Below are 20,822 nucleotides of genomic sequence, written 5' to 3'. Positions count from 1 at the left end.
AAAAAGCCCTTCAGGGAGACAGAGTTGTTTGGAGCCAGCCCGCACCTCGCCCTTATCGCTAATGCCAAGCTTGACCGGGTCACATACTAAGTACCCTGATAGGGGACTTTGTACACTAATAGTCGCTCCCCCCCCTCCTATGACCCCCTGGTACCGCTGAGGTAATCTGGAGTCACACTGGAGGAGCTGCGTGTCCCTGACCTGTCAGCGTCTGTGTCCACTGCAGAGGGAAAATGGTGCTGGTGAGCTGCTGCATCCTCTCATAATGAAGCACCTTCCCTTCAATGGCACGCGGTCTTCCCGCTTTTTTTATACTGGCTGAGGTAATCTGGTGCTTAAAATGAGAGCACTGTTTTAAGGCTGTTGTGCCAGTATGGGTACTGTGTACAGTGTACTGAGACGCAGTTGTGTACTGTGTCCGGAGACGCATTCCGCCCTGTGTAGAAGCCGTGCGTCTCCGTACCCTCATGCCTCCATAATGGCTGGCGCCCTGCTAGCCGGGATGCCGGCTCAGTACTCATCACTCTTCTGGCTCTGTTAGGGGTGGCGGCGTGCTGCGGGAATGTACGCTCGCCGTGATGGGGCTTGCGAATAGTTTCCTCAGGAGCTCAGTGTCCTGCCAGCGGGGAACGGGACCATTAACCCTTCAAGAGGTTGGGGCCCCCCCCCCTAAGTCCCATGAAGCAGGCAGGCTGGTGCCAACCAGTCCTGCCTGAAAATAACAAACATAGAAAATAAATGCAGAAAACTGTTCAGGAGCTTCCTTCAGAGTGACCGGCTCCTCCGGGCACATTTTCTAAACGGAGTCTGGTAGCAGGGGCATAGAGGGAGGAGCCAGCCCATACTATCAAATTCTTAAAGTGCCCATGGCTCCTAGTGGACCAGTCTATACCCCATGGTACTAAATGGATCCCAGTATCCTTCAGGACGTAAGAGAAATCTGCAACACTAAACAGTAACTGAACAACCAATCCACAGAAGAACTATTGCTTGACATCTAGAAAAACCAATCACAATCTAAGTATGAACTACCAACAGTAAATGCTCCCACCCACAAGATGGCTTCTTAACCTCACTTATGTTAGAGAACAGTGAATCACACAGACTCCCAGAGGAAGGCCGGCAAGACAAAACGCGTTGGAAGATACAAACACAAAGTCACCCAGAAGTACGGATATTAAGGACACGGATACTCCTAAGAAGCCTGGCGCTGGGTGTACAAAAACGGAACCAGCACAGCAAGGAACATCGCAAGTGGAAAGGACAGACAGGTGGCACCCAAAGGAGAGCAAAAAGGCGAGTCTCTGCAAGTGAGGGGGTGTGTCCGGCAAAAAGTTCTGCAGAGCCCAAGCCGGCACATTCCCTCCCCAGGCAACGATGAGCCAGGTCCACGACACAAGCTCCCGGGGAATTCTGGAACAAGACCAACCGAGGAAGCAGGCATGGCACCCAGAGTGGAGTCAGCCCGGAGCCCCTGTGTTCATCCTGAACGCTGCCCGAGTCCCACTTTCTGAGACGAATGGCCGCAACGGTAGCGCTCAAGACCACACAGACTTTTAGCCACTGGACGCCGGTCTCTACCACCGATAGTGATCATTGGATATCTCATTCATCTCCGCATTAGATACTGAGTGCACAGAACTTTCAAATTAACTGAATTATTTTTGCACCACAGTACTTTACATATGTGATTTATGCATTAATGCACTGTATATGTATGCATACTCCATTTTAATTAATCATAAGTAAAGGTTTCAGAACCAGTTCAGGTTATTGCATTCATTGGCAGTTATCGATCATTATACAACAAAGGCATTAACAAGCCAGACTACAGGCATTAGACACAGAGGGGCGATAGCGCAGTTAGGTTAATAAACCAACCATATCCCAATTATTTGAAAAGGGGAGTGGACATCCCCTATAACTGTAGCACACCCCGTTCACATTAGCATCATAACTCAGACCTTTCCATTACATAGTTAGTGAGGTTGAAAAAAAGACCAATAGCCCATTGAGTTCCACCTGAATTATATTATATTCCCTATTCTATTCTGGTTAAAGGTGATGTATAAATTAATGATTCTTAGCAATTTAGTGAATTCTTAAGGGTGTACACTAGAGGGCAGCAAAGGCCTGTAGAATGCCCAACTTTCCTCGGTATAGGATTGGAATACATTATTTGTTTTCAACTTTGTATACATGGTGAGCATTTTATTTTCATATTATTATTGCATTTTTGTCAATAATCCTGCACTCAAAATGACTACTGTACATTATTGGTATTCACTTGATTTTTGAAGTAGTACACGGAAAAACGATTTTTTAAACAATTTTTTAAACGTGTTTATTGTCTCTAAGTTTGTACATATATATTGTGATGCACTTGTGTCTAAATGAATTGTATATTTTGCACTGTATGGCACTTTAAAATCACGATTTATGCATGCACATTGTTCATTACACACTGCTCTGTTTAACAGTGTGTAACCATGGTGACTGGGGCCGGACGGGTGACGTCACTTCCGGTGCGCCGGGGGACCCGCGGCCGGAAGCGCCACTGTAGAAAGGCGTCCACGACTGCCTGGGGACACACTGGAGGAAGGAGGGTAAGATGTCTAATACTGTTATCTATTTAATGCACTGTTTGTGGTTTGTTCTGGTTGTCTGAGGAAGGGGATCTTTGCCCCGAAACGTCACATTAAAATAGCCCCAAGGGGCTTGTTCACTGTTTTTTGGTTTGTGAAAGTCTCTGAGTGCCGCCCAACCCATGGAATATATACAGCAGGGACAAGACTGATGGGAAGGCACCCGAGCAAGTTACACGTAAGACCGGAGTGCCAGGGTCTTACTTTGGAAGCAATATATGGACACAGCGCACTGCTGCGGTAGATAAGTTCGCTGGTTCTGACCAAAGGCACCCGGCTGTGCAATTTTCCCTCCACAGTATCTCTGTCTTGCACTGAGTCTGCACTTGCACTTTTCATACTTTTGATTCCCGCAGTGGAATGACACATTGCACTTTATGAACTGGGCACTTTTTTGGCACAAGAGCACTTTACTTTTTACTGAGGAAAGGTGAAACCACATTGGATATAATATGGCTACCTCTACCTGTGATGAGGATTTCACTTCATTTTGAATAGAATGCGATAATTATGAAACTTTAAGCTTCTCTGATGTGGATGCCGAGAACATTTTACATAAAGATACTGCTCTCACTGAAGAATTAATTGAATCTAATGCAGAGATCTACAAGGAATTTAAACTAAAAAAAACGCGAAATTGATTTTTTGTACCACAGTCGCACATTGTCCGACTATTTTAGAGCCAAACAGATACCCCGTGGCTTTAGGGTTCATAATATACCAACAATATGTCGGCACAACACAAGTTTCTGTAAGCACAGGATCTCCATCCTTAACAAGTGTTCCATGGACTTAATGCTGCTAGTGATCGAGGAGTCGACGAAGGAGTGGAATGTAACTAAAGAAAAAATTGTTACATATGAGCATGAACACTTGGAGACGCTGACACTGGACCAGGTGGGGAATTGGATGGTTAAACTCAAAGACAGTTGGAGACTTACAAAAACGACCTACTGAGATACAAAAAAGAAAAACACCGGAAGGTGCAGGCTGATTATGCACAGCACCAGGTTTATAATTGGCTGCACCAGACCCCTAATACCTTTCGGGGAAGACAGAACTTGCAGGCCTATAAGAAGCCCCTGAGAGTGAGATTCTCCAGCACATCGGCTAGTGAATCTGAGGATGCCACTCACATTTCCTCCCACAGCACTGTTGCGACGACCCCTTTAGGGGTACGTACCCGGGCGGACACGAGGTCAACACGGCGCTTGGGGGGGACACAGTCGCAAAGACAAGCAAAGGGGAAGACAATGCAAGCACAAGTAGAATCCATCTTTAACTTATCTAAACATGTGCTTACTGCTTCTGAAAAAAGTCTTTTAAATAAAGGCCTGTCGTTCATTCCAACAAATAAAGCAGACAAGTTTAAATGGAAAGTGGAATCATTTAAATTTAATAGGGCATTGAAATTGCGAGAACATTTTTCTAAACAGCCTACTAGGAATATTTCCTTTCCATTACCTGAGCGGATACAGCACATGGGCCGCCGGTCAAGTTTTGAGCCCCAATCCTTCAACCCTACTTTGAAGACATTCCATCGGCTCCTGGAGGACAGTTTGGGTCCCCCAGAACAGCCGATTAAATATAACTTGTCTCGTGAAGAGAGGGACGCTTTGAAAGGATTACAAACGCGCACAGATATCATTATCCGTGCAGCTGACAAGGGGGGTTCCATAGTCATCCAGGACACAACCACCTATATGCAGGAATGCGAATGCCTGTTGAGTGACACTACAACATATCAAAGATTGGAATGTGACCCCACCTTGAGGTTTAAGCACGAGTTGGACTTTATCTTGACAGAAGCAGTTGAGCAGGGGGTGTTAACCCAGGTACTGGCGGACAAACTGTCTACAGCCTTTTCGGTCACCCCGATATTTTATACATTACCCAAGGTCCACAAGGATGCACAGCGGCCCCCGGGTAGACCAATCATCTCTGCTCGTTGGTCTCTATGCGAACCAGTGTCTATCTTCTTAGACACTTTTCTACAACCATGTATTCAAAATACCTTTACGCACCTTAAAGATTCCAGCACTATATTAAAGAAATTTGCACAAATACATGAGGTACCGAAAGGTGTGACGCTGGTGACACTTGATGTCACCAGCCTATACACATGTATTCCGCATAAGGCTGGAGTGGAGGCGGTACGTAAGTTGATCTATGGTAATGCACTTTACAATGGACCCGATATTGATCTGTTTTTAACATTACTTCTTTTTACCTTGGAGCACAATTATTTTATGTTCAATGGGGTGTTTTATAAACAGGTCACGGGCTGTGTAATGGGGTCCTCGGTGGCTCCGTCTTTCTGACCCAGACACCCTTCAGGATACCATTGCAGCTATTACCATCTTGGACATTTTTCAACATATGGACGTGGAAAATTAATAAAATTAATAGAGGGAAAACCACCAAACATCTGCGTCGGATCGGAGACAGCCTCTGGACCCTCGCTAGGTGGGATACCCGGCCAATCCACTGCAATTTTGGTAACTATACCACAAGATTGGATACATCTGCATATTTAAAACTAAGGATCCTGTTGATATTGTGACCGGTCACAGGGACATTACTAATACCAAGAGGTGTGCACATTTACATCAAAATGTCGGTGGTCAGAGACTGGCTATAGAGGCTCTATATATATTTTTTATGGTTCATATCTGTGAGAGTTTTCTTTTTTTATATATATGTTGAATAATATTAAAACGTATGTAATTTATTTTAAGGAAACACCTGTTTTTTAGATTCTTTATTAGCGCTGTTTTCATGTTCTACACGTTGTATTCCATATTCGTATTGCCCTTACAGTGAAGAATCCCTTCCTGCGAAGAGTACGAAATTTCCTCTCCTCAAGCCTTAACAGGTGTCCACGCGTTTTGTGTAGAGGTCTCTTAACAAATCACCTGATAGCTCCGCATATTGCCCCTTTATATATTTGTAAAGATTAATCATATCTCCTCTTAGTCGTCTCATTTCTAGTGTAAACATATCTAACCTAGAAAGCCTCTCCTCATAGTCTAGTGTCTCCAACCCCTTAATTTATTTGGTTGCACACCTCTGAACCTTTTCAAGTTCTAATATAGATCTGTTTTATAGTGTGGTGCCCAGAACTGTACACAATACTCAAGATGCGGCAGTGCCAAAGATTTGTACAGTGGCAGGATTACGCTCTCATCCCTTGTCTCAATTGCCCTTTTAATGCATGCCTAATACCTTGTTTGTCTTTGTTGACACTTTGACATTGTGTACTGCTGGTAAATCGACTATCAATGAGCACCCCTAAATCCTTTTCTAATACCGTTTCCCCTATATTTTCCCCATTTAATTGGTAGGTTGCATGTTTATTCTTAGTCCTAAAGTGCATAACTTTACATTTTTCCCACATTAAACCTCATGCTCCATTTCGTTGCCCAAACCTCAAGTTTAATTAAATTGCTCCGAAGAGACTCCACAGCCACATCTGATTTGATTACCCTACATATTTTAGTATCATCTGCAAAAATGTACACTGTGCTTTCTAGTCAGTCATTCCCCTAGATCATTTATGAATATGTTAAACCACAGGTTCTCAAACTTTGTCCTCAGGACCCCCCACACAGTGCATGTTTTGTAGATCTCCTCACAGAATCACAAGTGAAATAATTAGCTCCATCTGCAGATCTTTTAAAATGGGTCAGTGAGTAATGAATACACCTGTGCACCAGCTGGGTTACATGCAAAACATGCACTGTGTGCGGTCCCGAGGACAGAGTTTGAGAACCTGTGTGTTAAACAATAGTGGCCCCAGCACAGAACCCTGTGGTATTTCACGGATTACTTTAGCCCAGGTGGAAAACATCCCATTAACCACCACTCTGTTCCCTGTTATCAACCCAATTACTCACCCATGCATACCTCCCAACTTTTGATTTTCCTAAAGAGGGCCACACGCGCGGCGAGGCCACGCGCGCCCCTGAAAAAAGGGTGTGGTGTAAGAAAATGGGCGTGGCTTTGCGAAGGGAGAATATTTCAGGTCATATCTTTTCATTGCGCAAAGACATCTTGGAGCACCATAGTCTCTGAAGTGTACTAAATATCGATTAGAGAATTGTGCATAGTGTCTGTGGACAACATACACTTAGAGGTCACTTGGTGATGCACACAAGCTCCATGCAACACTTCGTGGTTCTTCATACATACCATGTGTGGATGTTCTAAGGAAGGATTTTTGGTGCCTTCTTCATGTGTGTCAAACCTGTAAGACTGCTGCATGCACACGTGACGGTGTGGAACCCAGCCCCAGAGGAAAACACATCCCACTAGGGACATCTTGGCAGTGTATCAACTGTGTCCTCTTGTACTGCCCACCCAACAACTGCATTTGATATCCAAGTCCCCAGGACAATTTGCTACACCGGGAGCTGGGGAGAGGAAGCCAAGGGACCTACCAGGTGCACTGTAGTGAAAAAAGCCCTCCGAGGAGAAAAGAGGACAGATCCAATAGCAGCAGAAATTACGTTATACACTCGAAGGGGTAAAGATGGGAGTTCTATTCAAGATAGGACCAATCAGATTCTACTTCTCAATTATCTAGCACTTTCTAGAAGATAATACCTGGAATATCATTGGTTGCTATGGGCAACATCCCATCTTAAATAGAACTGCCACCTTAGTAAATTTACCCCGAAGACAGTGGTTCCCAAACTTGGTCATCAAGGAGAAATAACGCTCCACGGTTTATCAATATCCATGCTTGGACACAGGTGACTAAATTAGTACCTCAGTCAATATGATTTAACCAGCTGTGCTGAGCCAGAGATCTTTAAAACCTGGACTGCGAGTGCTCCTCAAGGTCAGAGTTTGGGAACAACTGCTCCAAGAGATCCTCTCTGCAATCTGGACAGATATCACCCAGAGACTGAACGGACGTGCACTGTGGGGGGAGGGGTGGAAAAATAAAAATCCTGTAACGGAGGTGTCAATAGCTAGCGAACTAGTAAATGATGATCCAAAATACCAGTAAAAGATTTGTGTGTGTAATACTGGCGAGTATGATGGTACCTATGTGTAGGGATCAGTGTGTATGAGAGGATGTAAGCAGTGTATTGGCATCACTGTATATCTAGTTTGAGAAATAATCAATGTATATCCAGTTGGCTTAAAATTAATGAGACTCTTTTGTAGTGATCACAGCATATCACGTGCGTGAGAGTGTGTGACCAGTATATAGCGATCAGTGTGTATTGTGTGTATCAGTCTAATACGGAAAATTGGAAGCAGAAGGAAACTTTTTTTTTTTTTTTTTCATTGGGTGGGAGGGACAGTGCTACATGTTATTACCATGGTAATAGAATGTCAGACATATCACCACTTACTATTACCTCTGTATTACTATAGGACCAGCATAATAATCATACCTGCTATGGACGAGGCATAAGGGGGATTGCTTTGTTTTGTCAGCATTCGTCACGTTGCCAGTGATAAAATACGGACATGATTAGAATGTTTACAAAATAGTCCAGGTAGTGCAGCGGTTTCACTATCCTGCTCCGTCAGTGTCACGGAGTCCCAGCAGAGTCTAATGAAGCAGTTCCGGGTGGGAATACACTCCCCCTATCCCTCTCCTAGTGCCTAAGCCTAACCCTTCACTCCAGCAGCATAACTCTAATGTTGGCATTGTGCAGAATCTAGACACTGTGGTGCAACATTATGCTTTGTTGACATGGTGAATGGGCAGAAAAAATATATACAATCAACTAAATGATAAAAAAGATTTTATGGCTTAGAGATCAGTTCAGCTGCGAATAAATGGATGCAATAAGTGAACAGATGTAGGGTTAACGTCATGCAAAATGAAAAGGGCAAAGTGCAGCAGTTTAGAAATGGAAAATTGGAACATTTTGCGCCATAAATCATGCAAATATATGACATTGTCAAGTCTGTATATATTTTACTTATTTCTGCTTCCCTGTCCATAGCTGTACTAGGGTTTCAAATAACTACTACACTGTATCATGTGGAGACCCTCAGAAACTTAGGGAAGGCACTCACGTGGACAGGACCTCGGATGGCAGTTCTGTGATGTATGAAGGGATTTTCCTCCCTGTTAGGAACTGAGCCACTTCATTGGAAAAAGTATTACAGTTGTGATCAAACAAATGGTAGGACTCCCCACTGTGAAACAAAACAGAGCAGCAAATATGAAACTTACCATTGCCTGACAGAATGAATGAGATTGGTAACAAACTAGTGTTCTTAATTTACAAAAAAACAACAAATGGCAATAGAGAAGCCTGGGTCTTCCTGTCGTGGCACCTCTATCTTTTACAGCACAAGAAAATAAATGAGGATGTGATGAGGTTACCATAGACATGCAGTGGAACACTTCTGGATAAAAATAAAATCAAATCAACATTAACAGTATATTTTAAACTGAAACTGATCAAGAAGACTTAAGTTGTGTACACACGGTGAGATAGTTGCTATGTTCCGATTTTGACTATGCGATTTCCCTTGAACTCCCCCAGATCCCAGATTTTGACTATCTGTGCTTGAGATTTTGTCTATGTACGATTTTGACTAAGGGCCAATTTTGACTATACTTTGTACTAGATAGTACACTAGATAGTCAAGATTGACTTGCCTGCAAAATCTATCTAGCCTTACGATACCGACCCCACTGTGGCGCGCATCGGGATCGAATCTGTATCGCAAGCTGCCTAATGGCCCATACACACGATTCTCACTATGCGACAGGGGCTAGGTCGGCACATAGTCAGTATCGCAAGCACACGATACTGACTATGTGCGATTTTGGCCAAGTGTCAATTTTGACTATATCTCTTCTACAGAGAGTCAAAATTGACTTGCCTGCACAGTCTATCTATTCTTGCGATGCCAACCCCGTGGGACCGCGCATCGGCATTGAATCGGGATCGCAAGGTGACTTTCACCGTGCGATCTGCACTAACTATTCATACGATTTTGACTATATAGTCAAAATCTTACAGATTTATCTCACCGTGTGTACACACCTTAACATTCAAAATGTAAAATACAAACTACAAACATCTCCATAACTGTACAGGAAACCATTCCTAAAATAGTACAAACTACTCTAACTTGTATCTGTTTTTTTTCTTTTCTTTAGAATATGTCAATATATTGTGCAGTGCTGCACAGTGAATAAATATAAAAAGTATACAGATGACATAATACAAATAGGGAATAGCCACTGTGACAACAGTGGTTGTCACAGTGCAGTCTAGCTGGAAACCATTAAAACATAGGGTACAAAAGCATGGTTTTAGCAATGGACTAGTCACATGCAAGCATGTTGGAGAGGGGGAGAGATATAATAAGATGACCCTGGACTTTTCCACCTACTTCACATCCATACGCCAGGACATCACATCCTAACAGACCCTCAGCAGCCTCCCCCACCCTATTCCTGACAGTCCCTCTCCACCCATCTCACCAACCCTGACATCTTTTTCTCCTGTATCTGGAGATAAAAATAATGGCCCTCATCTGGTCCCCCCCAACCACATTCCCACTTGACCCTATCCACTCCCGCCTCTTCCACTATCTGTCTCCTGCTGCCTGTTTTCATGCTGCCCACCTCCTCAATCGCTCCCTCTCATCAGACATGGTTCCCTTCAAGAATGTCCTCGTCTCCCCTATTCTTAAAATACCTACCCTTGATACCAACACTCTCTCCAACTACTGACGCATCTTCCCCCCCCACCCCCCCTTTGCCTCCAAACTCCTCGAGTGTATTGTCTGCAACCGCCTTACTGCCTTTCTTTCCTCCCACTCCCTGCTTAACCCATTTCAGTCCGGCTTCCGTCCTCTTCACTCCAAAGTCTGCAATGACCTCCATGCTGCCAAATCCAAGGGCCACTACTCTGCTCATTCTCTTTGACCTCTCTGCTTATTTTCGACCACCCTCTCTTCCTGCAAATTCATTAACTCTATTGGTCTGCATGATACAGCTCTCTCCTGGCTATTCTCCTACCTCTGTGACTGCTCCTTCTCAGTCTCCTCTCATGACTTCACCTCCCTCCAAAGTCCACTAACAGTAAGTGTGTCCCAAGCCTCTTTTCATGGGTATCTCCTTTTCTCTCTATACGTCCTCTTTAGGTGAGCTCATTCGCTCTTTCAACTTCCAAGATCACCTCTGTACTGATGATACTCAAATCCTTACCTCCCCTGATCTCTCTCCTCACTCGTATTTCCAACTGTCTCTCTGCTATCTCTTCTTGGATGTCTCAGCGCTTTCTTAAACTTAACATGTCTAAGACTGAGCTGATCAGTCAACCTCATGACAATTTCACTATCTATTGATGGCACAACTATCTCCACTAGCCCTCAATTATGTTGTTTTGGAGTTATCCTTGATTCCACCCTCTACTTCAAACCACACATTCAGTACCTCTCGCAGTCCTGCCATTTTCATCTCAAAAGATATTTACAGGATTAGATCCTCTCTCACACAGGATGCTACTAAGACCCTCATCCACTCACTGGTCATCTCCAGATTGGAATACTGTAATCTCCTCCTATCTGGCCTACATGACAAACACCTCTCTCCACTCCAATCTATCCTCAGTGCTGCTGCCCAGCTCATCTTCCCCTCCAAACATACTACGCCCACCTCTCCTCTCTTATAAGCCCAACCCTGGCTCCCCTTCAGAATCCAATTCAAGCTTCTCACAATCACTTACAAAGCCCTCACCCATTCTTCTCCTGGTTACATATCTGATCTTATCTCTTTACACTCCCACCGCCCTCTTCGCTCTACAAATACAGGCTGTCTCTTCTGTCAACTGGTTACTTCCTACCTTCCTGTCTCAAAGATTTTGGCCATGGTGCTCCCTATCTCTGGAATTCTCTAGGTGCTCTCAAGACCCACTTCTTCATCAAACCCAGCCATCTCGCATTCTAAATCCTCTGTTTCATACTCACTTGGACCTCATCAGCCCAATCTGTCTGCTCCTCCCCTTCAGAATTTAAGCTCTCATGAGCAGGGCCCTCTCCCCTTATGTGCTTTTCCCTCTCTATTTTCTTCTTCATACTCTCTACAATGGCACCTTACCCTCAGTTTCTGCCTCCCTAATGATTATTTTAGTGTCCTGTCGCCTGATGCAACTATGTTTATATACCCTGTACTTCTCCTTCATTGTCTTGTACAGTAAGTTGTCGTTTTTTTGTCTGGTCCATTTGTTTATGTTTTTTGTTAGGCGCTTTGGAAACTTTGTGGCGCCATATAAATATACAAAATAATAATAATAATAATAATAATAATAGAGACAAGCTATTGAAATAGTTTGAATGTGACAAGAAAACGACAAGCCAGAATCTTGTGATGCCCTGGACAATGGGCTTGTGTCTTTGGAGCGATAACATTGTTATAATAAGCCGATATAGGACTTGGGAGAGTTAACTGAAAATGTTAACGACCAGCAGTATACTTTTAAAGAATACATTATGGAGCAGAGAACAGAATTACATTTATAAGTGTTCATTAGAGGGTGGGAACTGGGTTTCATGAGAAAAACCATTTAATCAAACCTAACATTGTAGATGATATTGCAAAGATGAGAAGATTAAATGGAAGATAGGAGATGAGATAAAGGCCAGAACTACCATTAAGGGGGGTACACACTAGAGAGATGTGTGCTGAGCAATCTATCACAGACTGCTCAGCACACATTTCTCCCCCCCCGTTCAGCACACAGCACGATGTGTGCTGAGCAAGGGGGGCGGGGGCCGCTCACTTCACACAGTGCTGAAGTGAGCGACCCACTAGATCAGGCCTGGCCAACCTGTGGCTCTCCAGCTGTTGTGAAACTACAAATCCCAGCATCCGCTTCCACAGTTCTAGCATTCCCTAATAGCAAAACTGTGGCAGAGCATGCTGGGACTTGTAGTTTTACAACAGCTGGAGAGTCACAGGTTGGCCAATCTAGCACCGGCGATAGCGTGCTATTGCTGGGGGGCATACACACGAGAGATCCCTGCTTAAAATCTAAGCAATTTAGTCAGATTGCTTAGATTTGAAGCAGGGATCGCACCGTGTGTACCCACCTTTAGACTAGCCAATGGTTAGGTGGCACCTAAAACATTGAATGACTGACATAAGGCCTAATTCAGGGATGATTGCACAAGCAAAATCTCTCCCTAACGGGCAAAACCATGTGCACTGCAGGTGGGGCAGATACTTTATAACATGTGCAGAGAGTGTTAGATTTGCAGAGTCGGCCTTAGGCATAGGCAAACGCCTAGGGCATTTGGTATGCTTAGGGGCACCAGCAGCTTCTGCTGATTAAAATGATATGCAGCATGCCTATATTCTGTGTGTGTGACTGCGGCCGTATCTGCATATGAAATGCTACGTTGCAGTGTATTCCTGCAAATCACTGTAATGTAGCATTTCGTATGCATATACAGCCGCCGTCACACACAGAATATAGGCATGCCGCATATCATTTTAATCAGCAGAAGCTGCTTGTGCATCCTAGCCACATAGTAATGCAAATATTATGATGCATTTTCATAAACAAAAGGCGCCCGACGTTAGCAGATCTGTCAGCTGACTCATGCCAGGCATCTCCTGCAGAACTAGCGGCGGTGCTAGGGGACACCAGACAAAATCTTGCCTAGGGCATCATATTGGTTATGGCCGGCTCTGTAGATTTGGGTGGGGTGTGTTTAAACTAAAATCTAAAATTGCAGTGTAAAAATAAAGCAGCCAGTATTTACTCTGCACAGAAAATAGGAATTTGATACCTATCAGTAATTCCTTTTCTCGCAGTCCATGGTAGATACTGGGGAACTGTACTTTAGTACCATGGGGTATAGATCGGGTCTACTGGAGCCTGACACTTTAAAAACCTTTAATGTGTGTATGTGTGTGCTGGCTCCTCCACTCTGTGCCCCTCCTACCAGACTCCGTCTAGGAAACTATGCCTGAGGAGAAGGACATACCACGAGACAAGAAAACAGGTACAACAGCAGTGAGGCAATATGCCAACACACAACCATAAGCAAAAGGAGGGCACTAACCCTAACAGCGGATAGCAACACCAACCAAACCAGGATAGCAAAGCTATGCCAACAACATAAGGGGACCGCAACGGCCGCCCAACCACTGACTCAGGTAAGCAGGAATTGAAGCACTGAGGCGGGCTCCCAGTATCCACTACAGACTAAGAGAGAAAGGATTTACCGGTAGGTATTCCTATTTTCTCTTACGTCCTAGTGGATACTGGGGAACTGTACCCTAGTACCATGGGGAAGTGCTCCCAAACGATTGGGAGAGTGCTGAGACCCCTGTAAAACCGCCTGACCATACTGAAGGTCATCTTTGGCCAAGGAATCGAACCAATAGAATTTAACAAAAGTGTTCGAACCAGACCATGTAGCAGCTCGGCACAACTGCAAAGAAGAGACCCCCCCGGGCAGCCGCCCAGGAAGAGCCCACAGACCTCGTCGAGTGGTCCTGAATAGACGTCGGCAAAGGCACAGCCGCCAAAGTATAGGCCTGTTAACCTGAGCCAACGAGCAACTGATTGCTTAGAAGCCGGACGACCAATATTGGTGGCATCATAAAGGACAAACAGCGAGTCAGATTTCAGATGACGAGCAGTCCGTTTGACATAAATCTTCAGAGCCCTCACCACATCCAAGGACTCTGGACCAACGGAAGCGTCCGACAACACCAAAACCACAATGGGTTGATTCACATGAAAAGCCGATACCACTTTTGGCAAAAACGGAGGTCAGGTCCTGAGTTCTGCCCTGTCTTCATGAAAAATCAAATAAGGATAAGGCCCCCAATTCAGAGACACGTCTGGCAGACGCCAATGCTAATAACATCACCGTCTTCCAGGTAAGAAATTTAAACTCCACCCTATGTAAGAGTTCAAACCAGTCCGATTGAAGGAAGGACAGAGCCAATTGAGATCCCATGGAGCCGTGGGAGGTAAGAAGGGTGGTTGCATATGAAGAACTCCTTTAAGGAAAGTTTGTACTTCCGGCAACATGGCAAGTTGTTTCTGGAAGAAAATAGAGAGCGCCGAAATCTGCACTATGATGGAGCCTAAACGTAGGCCCATATCCACTCCCAGTTGCAGGAAAAGCAGAGAACGACCAATTCTAAATTCCATGGGAGAAACCTTTCTACTTTCACACCAGGAAACATACTTTTTCCAGATACGATGATAATGTTTAGACATAACCATCTTCCTGGCCTGGACCATGGTGGAAATAACCCTGGAGGGAAGAGCTTTTCTTGCTAGAATCTCCCTCTCAACTTCCAAGCAGTCAAACATAGCCGCTGTAAGTCTGGATAGACTAACGGACCTTGTTGAAGATCCTTTTGAAGCGGCAGAGGCCAGGTATCCTCCAGAGCCATGGTTAGGAGGTCCGAGTACCACGCCCGTCGAATGAATGCTTTCCCTTCTTAAGTCTTTTTAGAACCCTTGGGATTAGTGGTAGAGGAGGGAACAGGCACACAAACTGGTACGTCCATGGTGCCGTCAGCGCGTCCACTCCTACGGCCTGCGGATCCCTTGTTCTGGAACAGTAACGGCATAGCTTCTTGTTGAGACGAGAAGCCATCAGATCTATCTGCGGACAGCCGCACCGGTGAATTAACTGTTGAAACACCTGGGGATGTAGGCCCCATTCCCCCGGATGGAGGTCGTGTCTGCTGAGGAAGTCTGCTTCCCAGTTGTTCACTCCTGAAATGAATATGGCCGAGATGGCCCTTGCGTTGGCCTCCGCACAGAAGAGTATTTTTGACACTTCTCGCATTGCCGCTCTGCTTCTTGTTCCCCCTTGTCGGTGTATGTACGCCACAACCGTGGCGTTGTCTGTTTGAACATGGATCGCCTGATCTTTCAGGAGATGGGAAGCTTGCAGAAGAGCATTGTAAATTGCCCTGAGTTCCAGGATGTTTATCGGCAGAGCAGATTCCTGAATGGACCATATCCCCTGGAACTGGGCCCATTAGGTCACAGTCCCCCAACCCCGGAGGCTGGCATCCGTTGTCAGTAGAATCCATGAGGGGATATTGAAATTCCTGCCTTCTACCAGGTGAGGAACTTGTAGCCACCATAATAGAGAAATCTGGGCTTTCGGAGATAAGGTCACTTCCTGATGCATGTGAAGGCGAGACCCCGACCATTTGTCCAGCAGATCCAGCTGAAATCGGCAGGCATGAAATCTGCCATATTGGATTGCCTCGTAAGCAGCAACCATCCTGCCCAGCAAGTGGATGCAAAGATGTACGGATACCTTGCGAGGACGGAGCACTGAGCGGACCATAGCCTGGATAGCCAAGGCCTTGCCCATCGGAAGAAACACCTTAGTCTTTATCAGGAGATCGTCCAAGTAGGGGACTATGTTGACTCCCATCATGCTTAGTTGCAGCATCATCTCCGCCATGACTTTGGCGAAGACCCTCGGAGCTGTGGATAGGCCAAAGGGCAAGGCCTGAAACTGGAAATGGTCGTCCAATATGGCAAACCTGAGGTAAGCCTGATGAGAAGGCCACATGGGAATATGTAGGTAAGCAACCTCGACATCTAGAGATACCAGGAATTCCTCTCCTGCAGACCAGACACCAATGCCCGCAGGGATTCCATCTTGAATTTGAACACCTGCAGATACGGGTTTAGAGACTTCAGGTTCAAGATGGGTTGCACCGAACAGTCTGGTTTTGGAAGGACAAAAAGACTGGAGTAAAAACCCCTGTTGTGTAACGGATGAGGTACCAGAACCACCACCCCTGTCCGCAAAAGTTTTTGAATAGCCTCTTGAAAGGTAACTTTTGCTGCAGGCAAAACTAGTAAGCTCGAAAAATCTGTGAGAAGGAAGCACTTAAAATTCGAGCCGGTATCCCTGGGAAATTAGGTACCTCACCCAAGGATCCCAGCAGGACTTCGCCTACACGTGGATGAAATGTTGAAGGCGAGCACCTACCTGAAAATCGCCTTGCTGCATTGGCCAACCGTCACGCGGAAGGCTTAGCGGCAGGGGATCCGGTGGGCTGGTCCAGGGATGCAGCAGTTGCAGGTTTACGGGACTTACCATGAGATCCTCTCGGAGTGCTGGAGACCCCTCTGCCCCTGCCTCTGAACCTCGCCACACGAAAGGACTGCAAGGAGGGTCCTGTGTAAGAACGTCTAGCAGGGGGCGCAGCCGACGGCAGATAGGTAGACTTACCCGCTGTTGCCTGGGATCCATTTATTTAAAATGTCACAAAACAAGGCATCACCTGTAAAGGGAAGATTTTCTACAACATTTTTGGATTCAGCGTCCGCTGACTATAGACGTATCCACAGAGCTCCGAGTGTCGAAACTGCCATAGCAGTAGTGCGGCCATTTATCTTACATAATTCCTTTATAGCCTCGCTCATAAAATTTGCAGCATGCTGTATGTGTTGCAGCAGAGTAATGACCGCATCCTGGGGCAGAGTATATAATCCATTAATACTATTAATCGGACCACTTGACTACTGCCCTAGAAATCCACCCACAAACTATTGTGGGGAGCTGTGCTACGCCTGCTGCCGTATAAATTGCCTTGAGACTGGTCTCAATTTTACGGTCAGCAGGATCTTTTAGGGATATAGCCCCTGGCATCGGCAGTACCAATTTCTTAGACAGTCTGGACACAGACATATCAACCGACTGGGGGATTTTCCCATACCTTCCTGGCCTCAACTGGGAGGGGAAAAGTAGATAAGTTTTAAATTTCTTGCCAGGGTTTACCCATGCCTCCCTGGCCAGGGAGTTTAATTCCTTAGACACAGAAAAAGTGGCTGAGGTCTTGGGTCTAACATTACAGTACAACTCCACATCTGGTTCTGCTTCCTGATTTGATATGTGAAGAACCTCTCTTACAGCATAAATGAGGGCCTCCACCCTGGGGGACAGAGAGCTGTCCTCATCCATATCATCATCATCATCATCATCATCCACATCAGGCTGATCAGAATCAGACTGGAGCACCTGTGGCAGTGAGTGTTTATGTGAAACCAACAGAGGGGGCTGAGAAGCCTTTCCGGTATCTGCTGCTTTGGCCATACAATCAACAGACTGTTTTAACACCCGTCTCTCCTTTTTAGCTGCAGCTAATTCTGAATTCACATTCTGAATCATGCTTTTAAAAGTATTTACCCAGTCAGGTGCCTATGAACTGCATCTCTGTGGAGATAAGGAGCACTGTTGACACACACATGAGGGACCCCGCTGAAGAAGAGTTACAACCAGCACACATAACCATGTCAATAGACATATTGTACACAACTGTAGTATAGCGCAACTCACTGAAAAACCACCTCCACACAGACCCAAGAGAGCCCCTGGAGTGACACAGAGAAACAGAGACCAGCACACAGAACACAGCAGCACAGTATATGAAAATATGTGTATCACCTTATAGATGTGCAGCGGCGCTACCGCTGATGTGTTCCCCCCCTGCTATGACCCCCTGGTACCAATACAGAGTGTGCAACAGCGTGGGTCCGTGGAGGAGCAGCGTGCATGCAGCCTTCATGATCCGCAGCAGCAGGAAATGGCGCCTTCCTGCCTCTGGTCCCGCTCTCTGGAAAGCCCCGATCTATACCCCATGGTACTAAAGTACAGTTCCCCAGTATCCACTAGGATGTAAGAGAAACAATATAACCCACCCAAATCTAACTCTCTCTGCACATATTATATTTGCTCCATGGAAGGGACAGAAGAAACAATATCTGCCCCAATGGAGTCCTGTGACAGTGACCACTTAAAATTGGTCAATACACAGAGCTAGCGGGGGAATCGTTTATGGCAAGATCAAACAAAGGACATGTGGACACCCGCTTAGGTTAGAGGAGAGGAGATTTTGCACACAGAGATGGAAAGGTTTTTTCACAGTAAGGACCATACATATTTGGAATTCTCTGCCTGATAGAGTAGTAATGGTGGACTCGGTTGTTGCTTTTAAGAATGGGCTAGATAAATTCCTAATGGATAAGGATATAAAGGGTCATGGTGGGTAAATCATGCAATATAGTATTAAAATGAAGAAAGAAAAAAAAAGGAATTGACATAACGGCTAAACATTTACCACAGTTAAATTAGTCTTAAAAATATTACAGAGTAGGAGAGCACTAACAGGTTGAACTTGATGGAAAAATTGTCTTATTTTCAACCTTGGAAACTATGGGCCTAATTCAGACCTGATCGGTGCTGTGCGTTTTTTGCACAGCAGCCGATCAGGTCTGAACTGCGCATGTGCCGGCACATGCTGGACAGCTGTCTCAGCCCTGTGATCGCCTCTGCCTGATTCAGAGGCATAGGCGGTCACTGGGCGGGCCGCCGTTTAGGTCTGAATTAGCCCCTATGTTACTATGTTAAACCAAGAGGTGATCCCATGGCAGAAGCTGGTGGTAAGCAGTATGAGGTGCCTAGTGCAGCACCTCTGCAGCTTGCTCTGGGCATTTCAAACTGAGGGGGAGTAGCTTGAGCTTTTGTCCACTACACTACAAGGCTGTTGGTATGCGGCCACGGTGCGATACATACCCTAAAATGTGAAAGTACTTAACTAGCTATCCATGGCACAGCATCTAAGTCGCGCCAACCGTCTCACACCATAGAGCACAAAAATGCTAGGTGTATGAGGACATGTGTGGCCATTACAGGTCACTCAGTGACTGAGATATAGGGGTATATGCAATTGCAGTTGAAGTGCCGAAAATGTCGAACAATGGGTCATTTTCAAAAAACCTGTCGAATTTGATTCGACAATGCAACACAGTACTTTGACAAAAAACCTGTCGTTTCATTTTCGACTTTTGGCAATTCGACATTTTTTTCAATTCGACATGTCTGCGATGTTAAAATGCGGCTTTTCGACAAAAGTATATTCAATTGAAGAATGTCGATTCGACAACAGTGCTTTTCGACAGTTATTTCGTCAATTTCATTCCGCCTCATTTTCCTGTCGTGATCTAATAAATTTTTTTAAAAACATGAATTTTTTTGTGCTGTTTTTTATTGCTAATAACATATCTATTTATATTAGAAGGGATTATCTACTTGGTTTGTCCTTAGGAGCCACAAGTATTATTTAATCGATTTTTTAAAAGAATATATATTTTTTTTATATTAACTACAATAATATGGAGAGATCAGTGCATGTTATTAGGTTGGAAAAGGTGTGAAAGTGTTAAAATTCCTGAAAAAAAAAAAATGCGTGGGGTCCCCCCTCCTAAGCATAACCAGCCTCGGGCTCTTTGAGCCGGTCCTGGTTGTAAAAATACGGGGGGAAAAAAAATGACAGGGGTTCCCCCGTATTTTAACAACCAGCACCGGGCTCTGCGCCTGGTCCTGGTGCAAGAAATACAGGGGACAAAAGATGTAGGGGTCCCCCGTATTTTAATCACCAGCACCTGGCTCCACTAGCCAGAGAGATAATGCCACAGCCGGGGGACACTTTTATATAGGTGCCTGCGGCCGTGGCATTAAATCCCCAACTAGTCACCCCTGGCCGGGGTACCCTGGAGGAGTGGGGACCCCTTAAATCAAGAGGACCCCCCTCCAGCCACCCAAGGGCCACGGGTGAAGCCCGAGGCTGTGTCCCCCCCCGCCCCCAAGGGCGGCGGATGGGGGGCTGATAGCCAGTGTAAAAAAAAAAGAATATTGTTTTTTGTAGCAGAACTACAAGTCCCAGCAAGCCTCGCCCGCAAGCTGGTACTTGGAGAACCACAAGTACCAGCATGCAGGGGATAAACCCAAATAAAAACAGCACACAAACACACACACACACAGTGACAGTATAACTTTATTACATACATGCACACCAACATACACACATACTTACCTAGGTTGACACGAAGAGTCGGTCCCCTTCTCCACGTAGAATCCACGGGGTACCTGTAAATAAATTTATACTCACAACAATCCAGTGTAGATCGGTCCTCTTCTTGTTTGTAATCCAAGTACTTGGCAAAAAAAAAAAATGAAGAACCCGAACCACGCGCTGAAAGGGGTCCCAGCCTCGGGCTACATCCCTGGCTCTTGGGTGGCAGGAGGAAGGGGACCCCTTGATTTAAAGGGTCCCCACTCCTCCAGGGTACCCCGGCCAGGGTTGACTAGTTTGGGATTTAATGCCACGGCCGCAGGGACCAATAT

At 45.4% G+C, this 20,822-nt stretch overlaps 1 protein-coding gene across 1 annotated transcript in view; it reads right to left on the bottom strand.

Moving 5' to 3' along the window:
* The window catches only part of DESI1 (desumoylating isopeptidase 1), a 104,641-nt gene that overhangs the window by 26,946 nt on the left and 56,873 nt on the right, over nt 1–20,822 (bottom strand). The window contains exon 5 of the mRNA XM_063940460.1: nt 8,688–8,810. Coding sequence (XP_063796530.1) covers nt 8,688–8,810 — 123 coding nt within the window. The remainder of the gene's footprint in view (nt 1–8,687; nt 8,811–20,822) is intronic.

The sequence above is a fragment of the Pseudophryne corroboree genome, chromosome 9, assembly GCF_028390025.1.
Source record: "Pseudophryne corroboree isolate aPseCor3 chromosome 9, aPseCor3.hap2, whole genome shotgun sequence".
Classification (NCBI taxonomy): Eukaryota; Metazoa; Chordata; class Amphibia; order Anura; family Myobatrachidae; genus Pseudophryne; species Pseudophryne corroboree.
The sequence above is the reverse complement of the archived record's forward strand: the minus strand, read 5'-3'. Positions and strand labels throughout refer to the sequence as shown.